This window comes from Ambystoma mexicanum, chromosome 2q (genome assembly GCF_040938575.1).
Source record: "Ambystoma mexicanum isolate Mex_15411 chromosome 2q, UKY_AmexF1_1, whole genome shotgun sequence".
Taxonomy (NCBI): Eukaryota; Metazoa; Chordata; class Amphibia; order Caudata; family Ambystomatidae; genus Ambystoma; species Ambystoma mexicanum.
This window is the reverse complement of record NC_090924.1, coordinates 1027137263-1027161820: the sequence shown is the minus strand read 5'-3', so window position 1 is coordinate 1027161820 and position 24558 is coordinate 1027137263. Positions and strand designations below refer to the sequence as shown.

Below are 24558 nucleotides of genomic sequence, written 5' to 3'. Positions count from 1 at the left end.
CCACATCTCCACTTATTCCACCTCCTACAGTTACAAAACATTCCTCCATGCTACCTCACTTCCTACTATCTCATACCCTCACAGTATTTACCCACAGCACCTCCACACTTGACTATACAAAGAGAGGAACATAGTCTCGTTGCACACACCCTCATCTAGAGTGCCAAATACTACGAATCAGATCGTCTCTTTGTTCAGCTGTCACAGTATTTCATGGAAACTACCCCCCGGGTAAGGAGCAAATGACCAAACTTCAACTAGCACTGATTCTCAGGAGTCAATGAAAAGCATGGCAATCTGTGTCTTTAAAACCACCCTTGATATTTCGGAGACGAATACACTTGCACATAGATTGACACCAAATATTTGCAGAAAGACCTGACCACCCTGTGACATTGAAGCTGCTCCTCGACACTGCAAATAAAAAAAGCTGCACCAACAATGATACTCAAAGGTTTGGAGAGGCCCAACGCCTGATCAGTGTGTGCCACTGAAACCACGCCCATATAATATGCAAATAAACCTGCACCCATACTGACACCCATGAGTTAGAGAATTCTGAAAGAGTGTCATGAAAATAGTCTCACTTGTAGAGACTACATACTTTGCCAACACTCAAAATAGCTAAAGTTGCACTATATATAAATAAATAAGAAAATACCTAGGAGCCCCAGTGTGGCTCCCAAGTGACATTGGAGTACTGAGGTTCTTCTCAGACTCGGGGAAACTGCACCTGCAGAAACCAAACCTACGAAAATAGACCCTAGATATGTTAAGGTCAAATAATCAATTGTACACATACTTTAAAGTCTGTAGCATTTAATTGATAGTATATACATACTGACAGTAAATCCAGGAGGACAAACAGGCCTTCCTTTTCAAGAAAGTAGTCTTCTGCAGTGTAGCAACCTATGACACAGCACCTGAAACAAAAATAAATATAAAAACACTGTTAACATACTTCTCTGTATTTCAAAAATAAAGACTCATCACCTTGGTTCTAGCCGTATCGTTATTTATGAACTTGAGTTTTTTAACATGGTGATCTTGCTGCTTTGACCAATTATGATGAGCGGGGATGAGGAGGAAAAGCAAAGAAAAAGGCTTTGCGCACTTTCCCTCTGCATTCGCTAAATCCAACATATGTGCTTGAGGAGGTCCATCACATTCTAGTTTCCCATGTGGAACTGCTTTCACAGAGTTATCTATATGCAGGAACTCCACACAATGTTGACAGTGACAGTGTGATCCCGGCATATGAGCAGGATCCCAAAAGATTCTGCTTATTTTGCACAAGCAGGCACAATTTGTTGGAATCAATGGAGCCTCTATGTTTGCAATTGCAGATCTCTGGCGTCTGCATGGGTTTATCACATCAATGCGGTGAAAGGCATGGAAACATGGACAAATCCCAGGTTCATGTGCCTTTCACCCCATGCATAAGGAATCTGATCCATCTCTGTGCTTTGCAAAGAAAACGTTTGTAATCAGAGGAAAAGCTTGCATTCTGTGGCTTAATCAGAATTATGCTACATGCACTGTTGGCAGGAGAAGGTTCCAGTTCATGCAGTCGTGCTCAATGTGGTGAAAGAGCCTTAGGAGAGGTATCACACTGCATGTCTTCATTAACAGGAAACAGGTTTATTTTCAAACCTATTTGGAATCTCAATAGGTATTTTACATACTTGAAATTAAGGTGAAGGGGGTTAAGCATTATACATAATCTCACCAGACAACTTGTAACTAATCGGTATAATGTGTAAACGGCTCAGGGTAGCCAACATTAAGGGCCTGACCAGATTGTAGCACTGGAGGATCACAGTAAGGTATTTCACGTGGCAAAGGCTGTCCTGATGGTATTATTCTAAATATTTTCTTACCACATTTGAAAGACAAGCAAGAGGATATGGAGAGTTTCACAAAAGAACAAAATGACCTACCTCTCAGTAATGTTCTTTATGATGGATGCTCCTCCCACAGATTCTTCATCCATGATATTCTATCTCCAGCGCAATTCTACAGACCTGACCAGGCCAAAGAAAGAAAATCCAATGCAGAGGATGTAGGACAAGTAAAAGGTCTAGATCCCTCTCCTGGAACTAAGTGAGAATGTATTCCACATGCCAGCATAAAACGACTTATTAGCCAGCCTCAGAGCATAGAGGAGCACAGCCAGGATATCATCCGACAAACCGCACTCAATGCATCTCAGAAACTTAGAAGGCAAGTATGAAGGTTTAGGCTGCTGAGGTTCCGATGGCGATCTCACCCTTCTGACCGGAATATGCCAGAGAGGGCAGAGAGAGATGTCCATGTCCAGCAAATCCGAGCACTGTCTGGAGCGATCAGAATCAACATGGACCTGAACAGGCGTAGCCTCCTGAAAGCGAGCAGATCAGGTATCAGCGATAACACTGAGGAGGTTGAAAGTCCATTCGGCACGCCAGTGCATTCCCCAGAGCTCAACGCTGAGGACATTCCCTGGAGAAGAACAACTTGCAATTCCTGTTCACACTGGAAGCAAATATTTCCATCCGAGGAGTCTGCCATTGGGAGATCACCTCCAGAACTTCCTGGCAGACTCCCGCTCATGGCAGCCCGCAATCTATCTGCTCAAGGCAGGTGCTAGGATATTCTATGTTTTTGGCTAGATGAGCTGCCGTCAAGACATTTCAATTTGAATTTGAATTTGAATTCGAATTTGTAGAGCGCTAAAGCAGAAAAAACAGCATCTGGGTGCCAATTGTACCATGGAATAAAAAGAGCAGCCAGGGAAGAACGTGAAAATAACATAATACTGTTATTCAAAGAGATGGGTGTTAAGCAGTTTCCTAAATAGTAAAAGGGAGGTATCCCTTGATGTCAGGGGAAGTGAGTTCCACAGACGGGGGGATGATAACAGAGAAGAAAAAGTTACTTACCCATGGTACTGTTCTTTCAACTGGATATTCCGCCCACATATTCCTCTTTTTATGATATTTCCATATCCAGCTTCAGCCGCTTCAGAAATTATTTCCAGCAGAGGGCGCTGCACTTCAATGTTGGTCAACTCGATGTCCCTCAAAGGCCTGTCGACGTCATCGATGGTATAAAGCGCGCACAGTGACCGTTGGCTTCAGTTCGGTTTTTAAAGCAAGTATGGGATAACCCACACCAGACAGTTACTTCTGCTGAAAGAGCGAAGACTGCAATCACTTGAAAAATGATACTGCAGGGCACGTTGGGAGGGGCGATGAGGAATACGTGGGAGGAACATCCAGTCAGAAGAACGTTACCATGGGTAAGTAACTTGTTCTTCGAATGGATTGTCCCACGTATTCCTCATTTTATGATAAACTCCCAAAGCAGTGTAAGTATTCCTGGAGGAGGGAGTCTGATTTTTCAGGCTCATAATAATTTATGAGTTCCTTCATAGGTTTGTGTGCACATAAGGTAGCACTGCCTTTCCAAATAAACCTTCTCGGTTTGAGGAAGAGTCCAGATTATAATGTTTGGTAAAGGTGTGTACAGAGGACCATGTGGCAGCCGCACAAATATCTGTAATTGGGCCACCCCTCTGTAATGCAGAGGAGGTAGGCATGGCTCTGGTTGAATGATCTCTAAGACCTTAGGAGGATCTTTTCCCGTTAACCTGTAGCATTCAGTTATTTTCAAAATAATCCATCTTAACCAGGTTTGTTTTGAAATTGCCATAGCCAACTTGTGGCCCGTGTAACCTACAAAATATTGGTCATCGTGTCTTATCTTAGACATCCTGGAGATGTAAAATATCAGTGTACGCCTTGGATCAAGTCTGTGTAATCTCTCCTCTTCTTTTCCAGAATGAGGAGGAGCAGGATAAAATGAAGCTACAATTATCTTCTGAGTTAAATGGAACTCAGACACAATCTTAGTCAAAAAGGTTGGTTTCACCTTAAGGACTACCTTATCCTTATGGAAGATTGTATAAGTAGGATTGCAGGACAAGGCCTGAAGTTCACACCCTTCGGGCTGATGTAATGGCCACTAAAAGGATGGTCTTTAAGGTTAGTAACCTTAAAAGGCAGGTATGGATAGGCTCAAAAGGAGCACACATTAGAAATCTCAATACTAGGTTGAGGTCCCAAGTTGGGACTTGGAATGGGACTGGGGGAAATGTATTTGTCAGTCTTTTTAAGAACTGCATCACAAGGGGAATCTTGAAGAAAGATACTTATTCAGAGGAGCGCTTAAGAATGGAGAGCGCTGCAAGATACCCCTTGATTGTGCCAAACCGGAGCCCCGGGTGAACCAGGTGTAATAAGAATGATAACACCATAGGTGTACTGCACGTAAACGGATCTTCATTCTTATCCCTACACCAGCTGCAGAATTTGTTCCAATGGCAGCGGTAAAAGGAATTTTTGTTTTCGGCCAGAAGGCCAGCAACAATCTCCATTACTTTTTCTGGGAGTTTCCAATCCTTGTATCTCAACCTCTCAGAAACCATGTGTGAATCTCCCTCCCCCTCTCCCTCCCCCTCTCACTCCCCCTCTCCTCTCCCCCTCCCTCTCCCTCTCCCTCCCCCTCTCCCTCTCCCTCCCCCTCTCCCTCTCTCCTTCCCCCTCCCCCTCTCCCTCTCTCTCTCTCTCCTTCTCCCTCTCCCTCTCCCTCTCTCTCCCGCTCTCTCCCTCTAAGTCAAAGCCCGGGAGATGCTGGGCACTTTGGAATTTGGCGACCATCTGCAGAATGTCTTGAGCCCTCACGTCTGTTGGCAAGGCTTTTCCCAGGGATGCATTTAGGACAGTTCCAAATAATAGGAACTTTTCAGATGGTATCATGTGAGACTTCTTGAAGTTGAGGGAGAAGCCCAGTCTGTGAAGGGAGTGACAGGTGGAGCTGAGATGTTCCAGGGACTGTTCTGGGGAATATGCCCTGGTCAGCCAATCGTCCAGGTAGGGGTAGATGTGAATCCCCCTCTTTCCTGAGACTCGCTGCCACCAGGGCCATTAACTTGGTGAAAGCCCTTGTGCAGAGGTCAGCCCAAATGGCAGAACTCGAAACTGATCATGAGAACCGCCAACAGTGAACCTCAGGTACCTCCTGTGCTTGTGATAGATTGGCACATGAAAGTAAGCATTCTGAAGGCCCAATGATACCATCCAGTCATGAAGCTGGAGGGCTGGAAGGATCTGAGAAAGGGTAACCATCTTGAACTTGTCCTTCATGAGGAACTTGCTCAAGCCTCCTAAATCCAAGATGGGACTTAATCCTCCGTCCTTTTTTGGAATTAGAAAGTACGGGGAGAACCATAAGGAGCGGATTTGCAACTTTGAAAGAGCTGTTCCCTTGTGGATGACTAAGGCTTTTTTAGAAAGGGAACGCAGTAACGCTGGTCAACTGTTTCCAATGCCCAGGATCCGCTGCCTATGCGGTTCTAGTACCTCTTCCCCGTCCATAACTGGGAAATCTTTTCCAACCTCTTTGATTTGACAGTCCCCGCCCCTTCCAACTAAGGAGTAGAAACAAGAGGACCCGGTGGGGCGGTTTTGTGGCTATCTAATAGCAGCACCAAGTGACTTTGCTGCTGCTTTAGAGGTCTGTCATTTCTCTAGGCTCTCGTCAGCCTTGGTACCAAATAAATGTGTACCATCAAAGGGCATATTAAGCAATCTGGACTGCACATCTGGAGCAAAATCAGACTTTCTTAACCATGGGCCTGTTGATGCTGTCAGCAGTGTCGAGACTGTCGGAGATATTCGCACATTGCATCTTTCCCATCCTTAACTAGATTTAAAAATCTAGTCCCTTTCCTCCCCTTCGGGGATATGATCAGCCGCCATTGCTACACATTCTCAAATAGTGTGAGTGAATCTGGCCAATGTGCACATAGCATTTGCGGACTTTAGGGCAATACTTCCTGCAGAGAAAAAAACCCTCTTGGCCCAAGCGTTGTAACGCTTGTCATCTCTGTCTGGGGGAATAGTTGGGTATGCGTTCTGTTTAGAGGTTGATGTGGCAGCTTCTACCACTAAACTTTCAGTAGTGGGATGCTTCGTCAAGTAACTGGGGTCACTACTGGACGCCCTGTATTTTGATGTTAATTTTTTATTGACTGCCGGAATCAATTCTGGCGTCTCCCAATTTGAACTCACTCTCCTATGCAATGCCACATGAAAAGGAAGAATAGGGCACTCCTAGGGTCCCTTATCTAGGATGTCAGTTGTGAAAGCCCTAGGATTTTCAACAGAATATTGCATGAAGACCGCGGCAACATCGCTGTTCAAAGCACAATCGTTCTGTAAGTGGATAATCTGCTAATATGTAGTGAGGGAGAAGACATGTGCAGGAAGGATTCCATCCAACTACTCACCCTGTTGGACCATAAGGGGTACAGGGTAGACCAAAACAAATTCCAATATTGCCTTGCAGAAGTATTGTATCTGTGACAATTGATCTCAAAAGATGGAAAAAGAATAATCCCCTATATGGCTGCAACAGTAAGAGCAACAGCAAGGTCCCACACAGTAGAAGACATGCAGAATCACGATTGTGCCACGTATGAGGGGGAAGGAGACGGCATTCCCAAAATAAGTGAAAATGCATTGAGTGAAGGGGAAGTATATTTGGCAGATAGATCAGCTTCAATTTGTCCAGAAACAGGTGAACAACGTGTGGGGGCAGCTGTGGTGAAGTTGTAAGAGGGAGAATACGAAATACTGGTACAAAAACATTTGCCCATGCACTATTCAGCACAAGCTGCCGAGTTGGAAGCACTAATAGAAGCACTCCATGCAGCTTAGGGTTGTGCAGTGAATTTATTCAGACTCAGCATATGTAACCACTACGGTACATGCTGGGTTGTCTAGGTGGAGGAGAAGGGGGTTCAGTAGAGCAGATGGGTCCCCAGTACAACACACTGAACTTCTAAATGAACTGATAAAGGCACTTGCAGAACCATCAACAATTGCACTGGTAAAATGTCAAGCCCATATGAATAACTGACAATCTCTCACTAGGAAACGCAGCAGCAGATGCCGCAGCAAAAAAAGGCAGCATAGTTTTCAAAAACGCTGCCTACAGAATGCGTGCAGAAAAGCAAAAAGGAGGAACAAAGGTAGGACGGGTGTAATTTTTCCAACAAGAAGCAGCCCAAGGTGAGTTGACCCCAGAAGCCTTGCCCCCCCAGATGCTTCCAAACATTGGTAACACTGCAAAAGTGTTAGATAATGGCGATGTAGTGTGCGAGTCTCCTTCCCAATGTACACCTCCCCGCCCCCAGCCCAATCCCGCCCTCCAACCCTCCCCCGCGCTCTGATTGGTTACTTCCCCCCCATATCATGAACCCTCCCAGGGCAGCCCTCTGCCCGGCAGCCCCTGAGGCTAAGGGCCCCAAATCCAAGGGCGGCTCCTACACTGGCGGCTCCAGAGAGTGTCTGCACGTGTCCGCATGGGTAGCCAGCGAAGCCAGCAGTCAACAGACACCAACAAAAACTAGTGTGGTATGGGTGGGGAGTAGAGCAATTGCTCTACTCCAGAAAACCCTGGCCAATATATCTTACCTTCCCATAATAAAGACTGCCATAGACTCACACCAGGCATACTAAGAAAGATTTGTGACCACCTGTCTGAACCTATTCATGTCAGGATTGTAGATGCTGCCTTGCATTACATACTAACGTACTTGTCAAGGTTAATAAGCGCCGCACTTAGATGAAACTTGAATTTTAGCTTGGCCACACTTAGAATTGTGAACATTAGCCTGCGTCGCATCTAGATAGGACTGTGAATGTTAGAATGCCCGCACTTAGGTGAAACTAGAATGTTAGCATGTGCAACACCTAGAATTTTGAACATTAGCCTGTGTCGCATCTAGATAAGATTGTGAATGTTAGCATGCCCACACCTAGAATTTTGAACATTAGCCTGTGTCGCATCTAGATAAGATTGTGAATATTAGCATGCCCACACTTAGATAGAATTGTGAATACTAGCCTGCACCGCATCTAGATAGGATTGTGAAGGTCAGCAAGTGCTACACTTAGAACCGTGAATGTCAGCATGTTAAATGTCAGGTAACCCACTTACCAATGTAAGCTCAAACTCTCTGCATACTTATCTCACTCAAAAAACTCACACAACCATCTCTCGCACAACAAGTCGCACGCACTTCACAACACTGCAACAGCACATAAGCCGCACCAACAGCACACGCGGACTGACACCGATCCAATGCTCGCACCAAAGCTCAGCACCCGGTGTATACCGAGTTGAAGCTGCCAACAGAACACTACTCCTCTCACTATCCTACTCCCTCTTCACCTTACTAACCCATCCCACCTTGTCGTTTACAGATCCGCCACAGTGCCTGGGGACCACCTCCGTTGGTGACGGTGTGCAGTACAAATACCTTTAACATTTAACATAATGCTTTGCCAATAGCACAGGTGATCGAATTACAAATGAGAGCCCTGCCCACAGAACAAGACTTGTGGCTAAAAACAGGTTGTACACAATCACCAAAAGACCTCCTCTGGAGACAGAATGCAACGGGAAAGGTAGTGATGCCTGTAGAGTTATTGCAAATAGCATTCCAACACTTGCATTTCCCTGCCCATACAACAAAGCAGCACATAGCAGCAGACATTCAGGAGGATTCGCTTGTTTCAACCCTATAAGAATATCTCACCAAAGTGTCAATTGAATGTATAACGTGTCAAACATATAGCTCAGGAATGACACTTCGAACATTGCGCAGGACACTACTCCGCCCCATTGGACCTTTCCGTGAGCTGCACATTGATTATATGGACATGGGAGAGAAGTGCAATGTAGCAAGATACTTAATAGTGGTGGTCTGCCCCTTTTCACGTTGGATGGAAGCAGGACCTAGTGCACACCCAGACGTGAAATGCGCAGCAAAATTTCTGGTGAGAGAGGTGTTCCCACGTTGGGACATATGTGACATCATTCGCTCCAACAACGGAACACATTTTGTTAATGACCTATTCAAAGAAGTTACAGCGCTATTGGAAATAAAGCATCAAATGTGCTCCATTTATCACCTGCAAGCAAACAGATTTGTTGAGAAGATCAACGCACTCCTTAAGAGCAGATTATCAAAATTGTGTCACACCCTCAAGAATAATTGGGTGTATTGCCTACCTTTAGCACTGTTCCAACTCCGTACACAGCCCAGCAATGACCACCACTTGCAAACCATGAAATAGTGACAGAGGCGCATGCAAACACCACTATCCCCAGTAAGATGAGTGTCCGATGCCCACAAAACAGCAACTATGTTAGGGGAAGAGTTTAAAAAGTACTTAACACAGCTAATGCGTGCAGTAAGAAGCATAGCTAAGCAAATAGCGCCACCCTTCACACAGAATAATGAAACAGACACAATGACAGCAGCAGCAGACAGCCCTGCAACACAACTGATGCCAGGGGAACTGGTATACATCCCCAGTTTTGTCAGAAGATGGAATTCTCCAAGATTTCATGGCCCTTGTGAAGTTGTATATTGTACTGCTTCGGCAGTGAAAGTAAAGGACCTTCATATTGCATCCATCTGTCTGACATTAGGAAAGCACATGACAGCGTAGCACCACAGACAGTAGTGACAGAGGAATATGAAATGTCAGTACCCTAATGAGAAAAATTTGACAGAGAAGTAAGAAAGAGTAAGATGGGCAAATGACTATGAGGAGTACTGTGGACTGGTTCTATTTTTGTGATTACGAGGAGAAACAAAAGAAATTAAATAATGAAAATGTATAGCTTATAAATGAATTGTATTTTTCATACCTTCTCCCTCATCTTTCTTTCTTTGTTTCTAGCTTTCTTTCTCTCTCTCTCTCTCTAATATATGTATTGTAATAAATATGACAGTGGTCTAATCACTCAATATGTACTTAACCCACTTTTATTCCACTGTTTAGAAACAACCATGGCTGAGAAGACAGAAGAGAGTTAGATAGCAGTAGGGACAATGTTAGTGCCACTAGGACTTACTCTTATGATTGTGGACTTTATTTTGTAGCAATAGTGTTCTCCATGATATTGTTATGTTTGGGTCTCTACTGGAGTATGGGCCTCATTACACGGTAGGCGGTAGGGATTTAACGTAACCGGTAATGGAATACCGGTAACGCTAAATCCCCATCCAAATTATGACCTTGCTCATCGCTATTTGCGGCACCGCTAAGTACGGTGCCACTAATAGCGGCCAGTCCGCGGGTGCGCGACCCTCGCGTCCGTTATTTACGCCATGCCGCTATTAGCACATCATCACAAGCCAGGCGGACGTGCCAATAGCGGCATGTACAAGCACCGAAAACCCCTTACTGCCATGGCGCTAATACCGCCATCGCGAACCACCCGTTAAAAGAACTGTGCAGTGTTACCACCTGCCACAGGTGGCCACAATCAGCACAGGTGGAGGCAATGGAGACAGTGGCTGCTCAAAAGGAGCACACCACACCCCTTCCCACACGAAGATAGTTCCAATACTAGCAGCATTACATGGCCTGGAGGACCTGATTGCAGCGCAGCTGCAACAACAACAGGCAGCACAGAGGAGACACAGGAGGAGGAGGAGGGCAAGACAGGCACAGCAAGCACCACCACGGCACCTAATCATACCACAGAGGCATCCACCAATTCCCAGGATCAGAGCCAGTCCATTGAACCTAACACCTGAGCAGATACACACCCTGTACCGTCTGGTCCGGGATACCATCACCAGCATCGTGGACATGATACACCACGACATTGTGAGCCTCAGACATCAGAACTGCCATCCCCCCTCTACTGAAGGTGGTGACTGTGCTCCACTTCCTGGCCACAGGCACCTACCAGCACACAGTGGGGCAGATGCATGGCATCTCCCAACCAGTATTCTCACGCACACTGAACCAGGTACTCGATGCCCTCCTGAAGCATGCACCCAAACACATATACTGCCACGGACTGCCCAGGAGATTGCAAACACCAAAGTCAGTTTCTATTCACTGGTAGGCATCCCAAGTTGCATCGGGGCCATCGACTGTACACATGTGGAATTGGTCGTCCCACATCACAATGAAGTAGTGTACCAAAACAGGAAGCAATTCCACTCCATCAATGTCCAAATGGTATGTGATGCCAACAAGATAATCACACATTGCTGTGCCAGATTTCCCGGATCAACCCATGATTCCATGGTCCTGCGGAACTCAACTACATGGAGCGACAAAAACAGGACAACGTTCGTGGCTACTTGGAGAGTAGCAGGCCAAGCACATGGCAGTGTACTTGAGATGAAGGACATGCAAGTATATGCTACACAACACAAATGACTATCCAAGTTTAGAAACATCAAACCACATCCACACTGCAAAACATTCCACGCCACAAAATACACAAATGTCATCCATGCCGTCAACATAGTCATGCTGAATTCGTCCAGCACGACATCAATAATGCAATGTGCCCTTCAATGCATGCTAAGGGATACCCCCTAGCCATAGCAATGCACCACGAATGTCATGATCTCTGCTTCCAAAAGGTCAGGGTTTTCCCAACTCCCTTGGAAGCAGATCCATAACCCAGGTTCCGAGTGCCAACCAGTCCCAATTGGGACCTTTTGGACCCAGTCCTGGCGCCAGTGGCACCAGGCTCATAAATATGCCCAGTCCCAGCGCTGGAAGCGCCGGGCTCATAATGCTTGGGTGGACTTACCTGCAGCAGACCATGCTGCTTACTTTCCTGCCAGTTGAGCCTCTGATCCTCTTCTGTTTGGAACTACTTTTCCTGTTGGGTGGGGCAGGAGCCACTCCCTAGATTCAGAACACTGGAACTCTTCTGGAAAGCAGGAACTCTTTTCTTACCTAGGCGTGGCTGTGGAAGGAGACACCTAAGCACTACAGGAGGCTATTTAAACCACACCCGATGGATGAATCTTGCTTTGCGTTATTCTGCATCCTCTGCAGCAGAACGCTCATCGTGTCTTCTGCATCTGATCCTGGGCCTAAGGAAAAAGGCTTACCATCCTGAATCCAGTCTTCAGCAACACCTATAAAGACAAGAAAGAACAGGTTAGCATTACGGTCTTCAGTGACAGCTCTTCACTTACCTGGTCCATCGGCTGTCACCAAAGCCTCGCGCTGCATTCCAGCATCTGAAAGACAAAGGCTTACCTACTCTTCGTGCGCTCCGGAGGTCTTCACACTGCATTCTGGCATCTGAAAGACAAAAGCTTACCAACTCTTTGCACGCTCCGGAGGCCTTCGGCGCTGCATCCCGCATCTGAAAGACAAAACAAGGTGCGTTTAAAGACATTGGGGAACTTTAATACTCAGGTGCCATTACTCCTTTCCACATCTAACCCAGTGGGTATTCCGGCACCCTGCAGCCGCTCCGAACTTGTACCTGCAAAATAAAAAGACAGTTAGAGCGCATCGTGAAGCAGGCAACAAGCGCTTACTTACGTGCTTCCAGGCGCTTCTATTCATCACACGGGCTCCATCTTCAACTCACTTCAGCCCGTCATCCGCCATCGCCGGAACCTTGCAAAACAAGAAACATCATTACTAAAGACTTTAAAGACGTTAGAATTACTCGAAACTTACCGTTCGTGCAGTAAACGACGGACAACAGTCCTCTGAAGTCAAGAGGCCTGCTCCCCTTATCCAGTGAAGAAACTGGTTACAGCACCCTGCCCCGAGGCAGATGGAGAGCACGGCGTTCACTTACCTAAGGTGAGAGCATTAACCTTTGGGGTTCTACAGGAGAAGAGAAAGGGAAGAAGAGAGAGACATTCAATAACCCAGTTCCTTAATCCCATATTTTCTATCTGCAGACATCTTACCCTTCGAGTCAGACATACAGTGCACAGAGGTCCAGCCCAAAGAGCCAGCCGTGTGTTACACATCACCTTTGAAGATACGGTATACGCCCAGTCAAGACCGGCGCCTCTACGGGAATCAGGTGAGCGTTACAGAACGCAAAGCCTACCACAAAACTCCCGTCCAGGCGCTATGGAAACCTCGGATACCGACCAGCTAGCCCAGTTACTTGGGGAACTAAGGGCAGAAGTGCATGCAGCCCGTCAGGAAACGAACGCTCTAAGAAGGGAACTGATTATTTCCAAGGAGCGAACAGATGATCTCGCTAGACAATTGCTACAGTCACAAGCCGGAAAGACCCCGTTACCCGCATCTGGGGGAAATCTTCCTTCTACATCCTCTATGAATCCAGTGCAGATCAACCTACCTGGGAATGTACCTCTGGCTCCGCGCGAACGATTTTCTGGTGACCCAAAGAGGTTTGCAGTATTTATCAATCAGTGCCGGTTGCATTTCATATGCCGGCCAGCAGCCTTTCCAACTGATCAAGCTAAAGTAGCTTTCGTGCTTTCGTACCTTAGTGGCAATGCGGCAGACTGGTCGATCCCTCTAGTAAATCAAGATGATCCGGTCCTCCATGATTTTCAAGCTTTTCAGCTCAGTATGGAAAAACTGTTCGCAAGACATTCACAGGGGCAGGCCTTGGACAATGAGCTTCTTTCGTTGCGACAAGGTAATCAAGACCTTTTGGCTTATATTGCGTCTTTCAACAGACTGATAGTGGAAACTCAATGGCCTGAGGACAAAAGGATTACGCTGTTTTATAGAGGTCTACGTGGAGAGCTCAAAGATGTGTTAGCCCAAGTAGTGAATCCCCCACAAGATTGTTCGGACTATATAGACTTAGTCGTTCAAATAGATCACAGACTGCAGAACAGGAAGGCCGATCGTTCCAAGTTTGATGCTCGAGTATTTTCCAAACCGCCAACTCCTTCCAAAGGAGTAGACTCCGGGGAACCCATGCAAATAGGGGGTCTGAAAGGTCCTCTAACACAAAAGGAGCGGGAAAGGAGAAAACAGTTGCAATTATGCCTCTATTGCGGAAACTCAGGGCACTTTCTTCGAGACTGTCCGGTGAAACCTGCCAAGAAGGCAGTAGGAGCTGCAGTTACCAAAGTTACAAACTCTGAGCAGGGAAACGACCTCGCCCGACAAGAATAGAGGTCCTCTTGCCGAGCGTGAAAACCAGTTCCGTGACCTCGCATTTCGTGATACCTATGGTCCTCATTAGCCCTGATAATCCGGATCGATTACATGCAATTGAAGCTTACGTCGACAGCGGTGCCATCGGCAATTATGTGGATCATGAAATGGTTTTGAGGATGAATCTAACTCTTTGTCCCAAGGCTGTAAAGGACGCCATTACTACGGTGGATGGTACGGAGATAGCCTCCAGGCCAGTAACGCATACCACTCAAGAGGTGACGCTAGTAAGTCAAGATGGACACCATGAGAAGATCGTGTTCGATGTGATCAAGGCCCCTCAGTTTCAGATTATTCTAGGAATACCTTGGTTAGAGAAACACAATCCTCTGATCGATTGGCGAGCAAGAACGGTCCAGTTTCCAGAATGTGTCTCTACTTGTCACCCTCCACCTGGTGTTGCACTGGAAGCAATTTCTTCAGAGACTCCCCAGTTACCTCCCGAATACCTAGAATACCAAGATGTTTTCCGGAAGGATCAGGCTAACTCTCTACCTCCTCATAGGTCTTATGACTGCCAGATAGACCTGATACCTGGATCTACTCCTCCTTGTAGTAGAATTTATGCCCTCACCGAGCCTGAGAACCTTCACCTTCGACAATACCTGGATCAATACCTGGCAAATGGGTTTATTCGTCCTTCCAAGTCCCCTGCTTCTTCAGCTTTGTTCTTCGTTCCAAAAAAGGAAGGAGACCTTAGAACTTGTATAGATTATCGCTCCCTGAACCAGATCACCGTTAAGAATAGATATCCGTTACCTTTGATCCCTGAACTCCTGGACCAAGTCAGAAAAGCATGCATATATACAAAGCTGGATCTTAGAGGAGCTTACCACTTGGTACGAGTAAAAGAGGGCGATGAATGGAAGACGGCCTTCCGCACCAAGTATGGGCTATTTGAATATCAGGTCATGCCCTTCGGACTTTGCAATGCCCCGGCCGCCTTTCAATATTTTATGAACGATGTCCTCAGAGAGCTCATAGATGTGTGTGTTGTTGTTTACATTGACGACATCCTCGTTTATTCTTCATCGGAATCTGAACATCGGAAACACGTGAAAATGGTCCTCGAAAGATTGCGTCAACACAAACTTTTCGCTAAGTTGGAAAAATGTGTTTTCAACGTGACTGAAGTTGAATTCTTGGGATTCATATTATCACCTGGCGGAGTGCGTATGGATTCAAAGAAGGTCGATGCAGTTCTCAAATGGCCATCACCATCCTCCGTAAAAGGTGTGCAAAGCATGTTAGGCTTCGCTAACTTTTACCGCAGGTTTATCCCCGAATTCTCTCGAATAGTCCAGCCCATCACTGCCTTGTTAAAGAAAAACAAACGTTTTGAATGGTCTACCGAGGCGGAACAAGCTTTCTAGGATTTGAAGACTAAATTTATCTCTGCACCAATCTTAAAACACCCTCGCCCCGAACTCCCCTACATCGTGGAAACTGATGCTTCAAGCCTTGCCATGGGGGCAGTTCTATCACAAAAGGACCCGGTAACCAATCAGTTGCATCCCGTGGCATTTTGGTCCCGCAAATTCTCGCCTCCTGAAATCAATTACACGATTACTGACAAGGAACTTCTGGCTATCAAGTCTGCCTTTAAGGCTTGGTGGCATTATCTGCTGGGGGCCCGACACACCGTTACTGTGATTACGGATCACCGAAACCTGCAATATTTGAAAACCGCAAAAGCCCAATCCTCTAGACAACTCTGTTGGGCATTATTCTTTGCCGAGTTTGACTTCATAATTACCTATCGACCTGGTACAAAGAGCGGTAAAGCTGATGCCCTTTCTCGGATGGGAGTGGAAGAACACTTGATCAACCCTAAACCTGTACCAATCATTCCCGAACAAAGAATTCTGGGTGTAATCGCCACAGAATCCATAGAGGAAGTTAAGGATAAAGCCAGGCAACTGGTAACTCCAGCAGACATACAGAATTGGCATCTGCAGGGAAAGGACTTTGCAGTAAAGGACAACTTATTGTATTTCCAAGAACGATTATACCTACCCAGCACAGATTTACAGAAAAAAGTAATCTCTTGTTATCACGATTCTTTAATGGAAGGACATCCCGGTATGGCCAAGACCTCAGAAAAGATCAAGCGCTACTTCTGGTGGCCGTCTTGGAAAAAAGATATCAGAGACTTTATAATGTCCTGTGGAGTATGCGCCCAAAACAAGAGTCAAAAGGAAAGACCAGCAGGCCTCTTACGCCCTATTGACATCCCACCTCGCCCTTGGCATACGCTTTCTATGGACTTCATCACCGATCTACCTCCATGCTCCGGATACAATACGATTCTAGTAATCGTGGACTTATTCTCCAAGATGGCGCATTTCATTCCGCTCAAAGGCTTGCCAACAGCAGCAACTCTGGCCCGAGAATTTCTCGAAAACATCGTCCGACTGCACGGTTTTCCTTCGGTTCTAATTTCGGATCGAGGTAGTCAATTTATTTCTCATTTTTGGCGAAGTTGCTGTCGGTCAGCTCAAATTGATGTGAGACTATCGACCAGTCACCACCCTCAGACCGACGGACAAACCGAGAGGACCAATCAAACTCTGGAACAGTATTTACGCTGCATGCTGCAACAAACTGAAAAAACTTGGAAAGACATACTTTGGATAGCCGAATATGCCTACAATAACTCTGTCCATTCGGGAACTGGGAAAACCCCGTTTTTTCTTTTGTACGGCAGTCACCCTCGAACCTCGGAGTTGGATCCCCTCCAAGATCTTGAAACACCAGCAGTAGACTACCTGCATTCTACAATCACCCAAGCCTTTAAGGAAGCTGTTTCTCACCTTCAAAGGGCTAAAGAACAATACAAGAAAGGAGCAGATCAACATCGGAAGGAAGCCCCTCAATATCAAGTAGGGGATCAAGTCTGGTTATCCACCAAATATCTACCTCTAAAAGGGCCACGCACATTCAACCCAAGATACCTTGGTCCCTATTCCATCACTACCATAGTAAACCCAGTAGCGGTCAAGTTGGACTTGCCCCCGCACATGAAGATACATCCGGTCTTCCACGTCTCTCTATTAAAACCCGTGCAACCTCAAACCCGACTAACTAAATCTCCAAAACCTATCCTAGTTGATGGAGAACTCGAGTTTGAAGTCAAAAGCATTCTGGACTCCAAGATCTCCAAATCTAAACTATTTTACCTAATTGACTGGAAAGGCTACGGCCCCCAAGAGAGATCCTGGGAACCTGCTGAATATGTCCACGCTCCTCGCCTAATCAAAAGATTTCACCGAACATTTCCTGACAAGCCAAAACCCCCGGAGAAGCCCGGTTTGGGAGGGGCCTTGAGGGGGGGGTACTGTCATGATCTCTGCTTCCAAAAGGTCAGGGTTTTCCCAACTCCCTTGGAAGCAGATCCATAACCCAGGTTCCGAGTGCCAACCAGTCCCAATTGGGACCTTTTGGACCCAGTCCTGGCGCCAGTGGCACCAGGCTCATAAATATGCCCAGTGCCAGTGCTGGAAGCGCCGGGCTCATAATGCTTGGGTGGACTTACCTGCAGCAGACCATGCTGCTTACTTGCCTGCCAGTTGAGCCTCTGATCCTCTTCTGTTTGGAACTACTTTTCCTGTTGGGTGGGGCAGGAGCCACTCCCTAGATTCAGAACACTGGAACTCTTCTGGAAAGCAGGAACTCTTTTCTTACCTAGGCGTGGCTGTGGAAGGAGACACCTAAGCACTACAGGAGGCTATTTAAACCACACCCGATGGATGAATCTTGCTTTGCGTTATTCTGCATCCTCTGCAGCAGAACGCTCATCGTGTCTTCTGCATCTGATCCTGGGCCTAAGGAAAAAGGCTTACCATCCTGAATCCAGTCTTCAGCAACACCTATAAAGACAAGAAAGAACAGGTTAGCATTACGGTCTTCAGTGACAGCTCTTCACTTACCTGGTCCATCGGCTGTCACCAAAGCCTTGCGCTGCATTCCGGCATCTGAAAGACAAAGGCTTACCTACTCTTCGTGCGCTCCGGAGGTCTTCACACTGCATTCCGGCATCTGAAAAACAAAAGCTTACCAACTCTTCGCACGCTCCGGAGGCCTTCGGCGCTGCATCCCGCATCTGAAAGACAAAACAAGGTGCGTTTAAAGACATTGGGGAACTTTAATACTCACGTGCCATTACTCCTTTCCACATCTAACCCAGTGGGTATTCCGGCACCCTGCAGCCGCTCCGAACTTGTACCTGCAAAATAAAAAGACAGTTAGAGCGCATCGTGAAGCAGGCAACAAGCGCTTACTTACGTGCTTCCAGGCGCTTCTATTCATCACATGGGCTCCATCTTCAACTCACTTCAGCCCGTCATCCGCCATCGCCGGAACCCTGCAAAACAAGAAACATCATTACTAAAGACTTTAAAGACGTTAGAATTACTCGAAACTTACCGTTCGTGCAGTAAACGACGGACAGCAGTCCTCTGAAGTCAAGAGGCCTGCTCCCCTTATCCAGTGAAGAAACAGGTTACAGCACCCTGCCCCGAGGCAGATGGAGAGCACGGCGTTCACTTACCTAAGGTGAGAGCGTTAACCTTTGGGGTTCTACAGGAGAAGAGAAAGGGAAGAAGAGAGAGACATTCAATAACCCAGTTCCTTAATCCCATATTTTCTATCTGCAGACATCTTACCCTTCGAGTCAGACATACAGTGCACAGAGGTCCAGCCCAAAGAGCCAGCCGTGTGTTACACATCACCTTTGAAGATACGGTATACGCCCAGTCAAGACCGGCGCCTCTACGGGAATCAGGTGAGCGTTACAACGAACCCATAGCACCACTGAAGTGATTCCTCTCAGCATGACAACGTCAATGTTGGAAGGGCAGTACACCACCAGTGTGGTACCAAATCTGCTTGGGCACAGGGACACCTAAGACCTGGCCTCACACAGGACATGTCAATTACTGGTGGAGGCATTAATGGGGCATGTCTACTCGCAGGTTGAGCCTATCTTTGCACATTGCAGTTACACAGATCATTTGCATGTATACTGTTGATTGTGTACTTGAATCTCAATGCCAAGTCAATGTTTGTGAAATGAACAGGCCACACTTGAGGTGAACAGTAACAGGACCCCATTCCTTCCCCCATTTAGGTGATCCTGGCTATCCCCTGAAGAGGTGGCTCCTCACACCTGTACGGAACCCACAGAACAGGCACGAAGAGAAATACAATCATGCACACACCCGTACCTGCATCGTGATCGAGCAGACTTTTGGACTTTTGAAGTCACGGTTTAGGTGCATTAGCAGGTCTGGTGGCGCTCTCCTGTATGGCCATGACAAGGTGGCCAATATCACCATGGCATGTGTCATGCTGCACAATATGTGTATCAGACGGAATGTGCCACTTCCCCCTGACGTTGAAATGGAGGCACCTGATGAGGATGATGATGGCGATGAGGATGGAGGTGAAGGGGATGCAGGTCATGCAAGAGGAGATGGCCAGGAGGGACATGCTGTGAGGCAGCATCTGATCACCCAAATATTCTGAGTAACATGTTCTCGTACTGTCACCTGGATATGGCTAGTAATGCACTGGTGTCTGTTCGTGTGCACACAATGGACCCTGGCGTCAATAAAGTACACATACACAATGAAGGAGTCCAGGCCTGTGTTTTACTCAAACACCAGTGTGTTAATGAACTTAAACAGGAAAATGTGAATGTCCCCCAACAGTCCCATCACACCCTCCTACCCCACCCCCACAACAGTCCCATCACACCCTTCCCCCCACCCCCACAACAGTCCCATCACACCCTCCTCCCCCACAACAGTCCATCACACCCCACCCCCCACCCCCCACAACAGTCCCATCACACCCTTCCCCCCACCCCCCACACCCCACAACAGTCCCTCATGTGTCTTCCACAATGTATGCATCCAGGCATGCACGCGGAAGCATGAACATTAACTCCCAATTGGTCATTGCCAAAACCAGCATTGGGAGGCTGCCTAGAGCTGCGCCTGGTGGTGCGTGTGGAGCGTCGGGGTGGGCTTGACTGCCGCAAACTGGCGGACGAAGACTGTCCAGGTGGTGGTGGGAATTGCCGGTCCATAGCATCCGCAATACGTGTGAGGACCTCACGATGAGCGCCCCACACAGCCTGTCTGTGTATGCCTCCAGCCCCTCCCTGGACTGCCTGGATGCCTCTGCAATCTCCTCCCTGAGACGGGCAGCCTCCTCCACGTGCTGCCCAACCAGCACAGTGAGACCCTGTTGCCGCTGGCTGATGCTGGTCAGGTCAGGGGCAGTGTCGGGCTCTGGTAGGGTGGCTGGTGTGCACTGTGGTGCAGGCAGGTGGAGAGATGGAGGCACCGGTGGGCTACTGAAAGCTCCCATGGTCTCATCACCAGTGACGTTGGAGCCAGGTGTGTGTGTGTGTGTGTGTGTGTGTGTGGTGGTGATGATGGCTGGGGGATTCCAGTGGGGCTTGGAGTGTGCATGCCAGGGTCGAATTCTGTTGGGTCCTCCACATCAGATAATGGAGCAGTGGCTGCCGCCTCTCCTGCCGAACTGGCTGCAGCTGATGGTGGTCCCTCGGTGGCTGTGATCGGTGGTGGTGAGTGGACCTCCGGAGGTGGGGCAGTTGGCTTTGGTGTGGCCTTGGCAGTGGCGCTCGACCGATGTTTGAGGCTCTGCAAATGGAGCCTTGTGCCTTTTCCCCTGGATGTTGTGTGGGTGTCCTCTGTGGGCTGTGGCCTTTTTTTTCTGCGCAGGGGGTGCCTGGGATGCATTCCCAGCATCGCCACTGTCTGTATGTGACCCTGTCGGGGACAAGAAGGGGGATGGCATTGGTTATGGTTCGATGTACTTAATGCAGGATACATCATCAATGCAGTTGTGGGCATTTGGACTTCATTGTGAAGGATGCAGGTGATGTGTCAGTTCAGTGGCTCATCCATGCAGTGTTGTGTGTGGCACTTGGCTCTGTTGATGTGTGCATGTCTGTGTGTTTGGATCTGGCACTGACATGGGCAGGGTGGGATGCATGTGTGGCTGTTTGGCCATCCATGAGGTGATTCTGGACTGACATTTGCGGGGACCAGTAGATTCACATTGCATGCTTTCATTGGTACACTTACCTCCATCCGAAGTGCCTGCCACACCATGCTCCATCCTCCCGACTCCCTCGATGCATTCAACTCCTATGAGGTTGGCACATGTCTCCTCCCATTCTTTTAGTTTGATTGGCGACCCTGATCCACCGACTGTGGCAATGTTGTGATTTTCTGCCAAGATCATTCTGACCCGGAGTCTAAGGTCATCCCATCTTTTCCAGCACTCACGTACAATGCGGGTGCTGGTGCCCACAGCACTTACTTTCAGTGCCACCGCCTCTCAGATTGCTTTTTTTTGGAGGAGTGTCTCCAGCCGCATGTCGTTTGCGAAGACCACTGCAGCATTTTCAGATAGAGTCTGTGTCAGCATTACTAGCTCCTCAGTCGAAAACGTTTCTTTCCGCTGGCGGTCAGTTTTTTTTTTTTGAGAGCCTTGGACATGGTAAGGGTGTTCTGGATATTTTCCAACAGCAAAGTCCTACAAACAGGTCCAGGGGGCAGAGGCTGGCAATGGATTGTGTTTTTAAAGATGGCCGCCGTGCTCTTTCCCGTTCCTGTGCGATGACGCTGTTTCCGGTTCCGCTATTTAATGGTCGTCGAAGCCGGTAAGGGACTATTGGGGGAGTTTAGCGGCATGGCAGTTGGGGCATTACCGGCATGGCGCGATGCTCGTGTCCGCGTACTTGTAATGGTACGCTATTAGCGCCCTCATGCGAGGGCGGACATGTTAAGGGCGCCATGCCGGTAATTTGCGATTTTTAGCGCGCAACGTGTAATGAGGCTCTATGTCTTTAATCAATAGCAATGTAAAAGAAGGGGGGTAAGGTGGAAAACTAATACAAGAATGCACTAAGCTAATATGATATGGGACCACAATACCTCTGCAAATCTTACCACATTGCATAAGAACCATACCATTAACACTGTCTGACATGAATTATCTCTAATGAATACCAGTGGAAATATAATAAATGTATATGATGATGACCAATCAACTGCAGAAACATTGACAACGCCACACACTCATTTGCAGACAACCTCTGATCCTACCTCAAATTTTGAACTGATGTATACAATGCCCCAAGCTACCTCACTGGTTACTACTCCATATGTACAGTCTTGGCAGTATAACAATAACCAAGAGTGAATGTTAAATGTGGATATTTTTCCCATGTATCTCCAGAACTCCATGTATGCCCATGATGGCCTAGGTTGTAAAGGGAGGAGGAAAAGGGGAATACAACATAAATATGATGCTTATCATGGCCTGGGATTAGATGTGATTGAAGACCCCCGTCACCCAGATCAATCCAACAAATGGTACTCAATATGAGCGCCGCCGGTAAGCAGGACACTAATGACAGCTGTTATGTGTGTTCACTGATCCCCCTCATGCATCAGGAACACCTAAAGTTTTAGTGGTGCAAGCAACTCCCATAGTGGAAGCCCAGCGTCTCCATCTAACATTGGGTAGAATTCAAAGTACCGTCCAGGCACACACAGTAAAACTAAAACTACACCCTCCTGATGAAAAACTATTCAAAAAGAAGCAAGAAGGTGCTACATGTTTGAGGGAGCCTTTTTTCAAAATTAAAGGAACTATGTTTCCTGAAAGCAAATGGCATGATGCAACAGTGATGTGCAAGGCTGAAGCACTACGTGAGCAGACAGACGAGAGACTGAAGTGGGTGGAAGATAAATGTGCAGGAACGTGGTTGAAACACATCACAAACCTTACTTGGGTCACAGCTCTCAAGAAACCAATCAAAATACAGCATGAAAACACATTCAAACTGGGCCTGGGATCAAACAAACATCGCAATAGAACACTTGTCATTCCTGATATGCGAAAAGGAACTGCTGCTTTGATGTACAATTATTGGGTATGTGCCAACCAGGAATATTTACATCTCCCGCAATCATGGAGGGGCGATTGTGCTCTGGCATCGCTGCATTCTGCTCTGATGTTGATTCTGGAGAGTCATGTCCAGGGGGAGGGTGTGTCCACCAGACTGTCCTTGGCACCCCAGTCGACAAAGGAAGAACCCCCCCCACCCAGAACCTATTAACAGAGAACCAGCTGCAAGATCAGGTATCACGCAAAAAGAGAGCATCCAACTACCTCTCTCGTGACTCTTCCAACCTCCTGGTGCAGATATCTGATGAATATAAGTTATTTAACTCAGCAGAGACGGTCTTTGCATCACTCATACCAAGCATCCAAGCTCGAGCAAATGCCAAATGGTTGCAGATAGTAAGATGGGAGCTGATCCAATTGGCCAACGATACTGAAGAGGGGTTCAACGTGATCAAGGTGGAACTCCGAGCACTGCGATTGATGATGATGCAAAACCACTATGTCCTGGACCTCCTCACAGCAATGGAAGGTGGTGTTTGCCAAAAAATCGGGAGCACATGTTGCACGTTTATACCTTCTTCAGATGCCGACAATGGGACACCATCACATGTCATTGCTTCCGTACACAACCTCGGGTGAGAATGAGGAAGGAAGGAGTGGTACAGCCCAGTGACTGGTTTGGCACGTTATTCGACTTGGTAGCGTCATCCTCGGGACTGCAATGAAGCTGCTGGTCCCCACCATTGTTTTCCTGCTGCTGATTTTCTGTGTGTGCCAGGTAGGGGTTCTATATTGTGCTAAGGCAATTCCTAGTAGTGCTATGATGATGATGGTGACAGTGGGTAGCCTAAATAAGGTGCCTCACAATACTAGGGAAGCGCAAGTACAAACAGGTGAAAATAATGATCTTAAATAACACATGACTGCAGTATACCAAACAGGAGATATAGTAGATAACCTGTGGCACACAACCATTGACAAACCCCAAGACTTAGAGAATCATCAGGAGGTATGGGTGGACCTGGCTGAGGATGGGGGTTGTATCTATATGAAGTGCACTCCTGAAGAATATGCTAGAAGGGGTGAAACCTTGAGACATGTATGCTGTGTATGGTTGCCAATAAAAGGCACTCCAGCATGGGATGCAGCAGTAAAGAAAGCAGAAGAACGCAGCAACAATGGTCAAAGGTATTTGCTACTTTAGTAGTAACAAAAGGGGGGAATGTAAGGGAGGAAAGGTCTTCTCTGACCCCCCTGACATTCCCACATGAAACAGATTTTCTGTTTACCCAAATGGCGGGAGACATTCCCTCATTTGTTTGTCTGATCTAGCAATTTGGCCTTCACATAATCACAAAAAAGACGGTAAACAAAGCCATCTGGGGAGACGTACGGACTCCATTTTGTGCCACTCTAAAACGTCATCTTTCTCTAGGCTCCATCAGGATTTCTAAAAAGCCATATCTCCCTCTGTCCAGTGTCGTGCACAGAAAGCCCAGCCTCCTCCCTCCGCCTCCTGGCATCTCCGCACAAACCCATTTCTCACAGAAGCACC

General features: G+C 47.2%; 1 protein-coding gene across 1 annotated transcript in view; it reads right to left on the bottom strand.

The window, feature by feature from the left end:
* The window catches only part of CFAP69 (cilia and flagella associated protein 69), a 1486345-nt gene that overhangs the window by 300565 nt on the left and 1161222 nt on the right, over positions 1-24558 (bottom strand). Inside the window, exon 16 of the mRNA XM_069648365.1 lies at positions 842-923. Coding sequence (XP_069504466.1) covers positions 842-923 — 82 coding nt within the window. The remainder of the gene's footprint in view (positions 1-841; positions 924-24558) is intronic.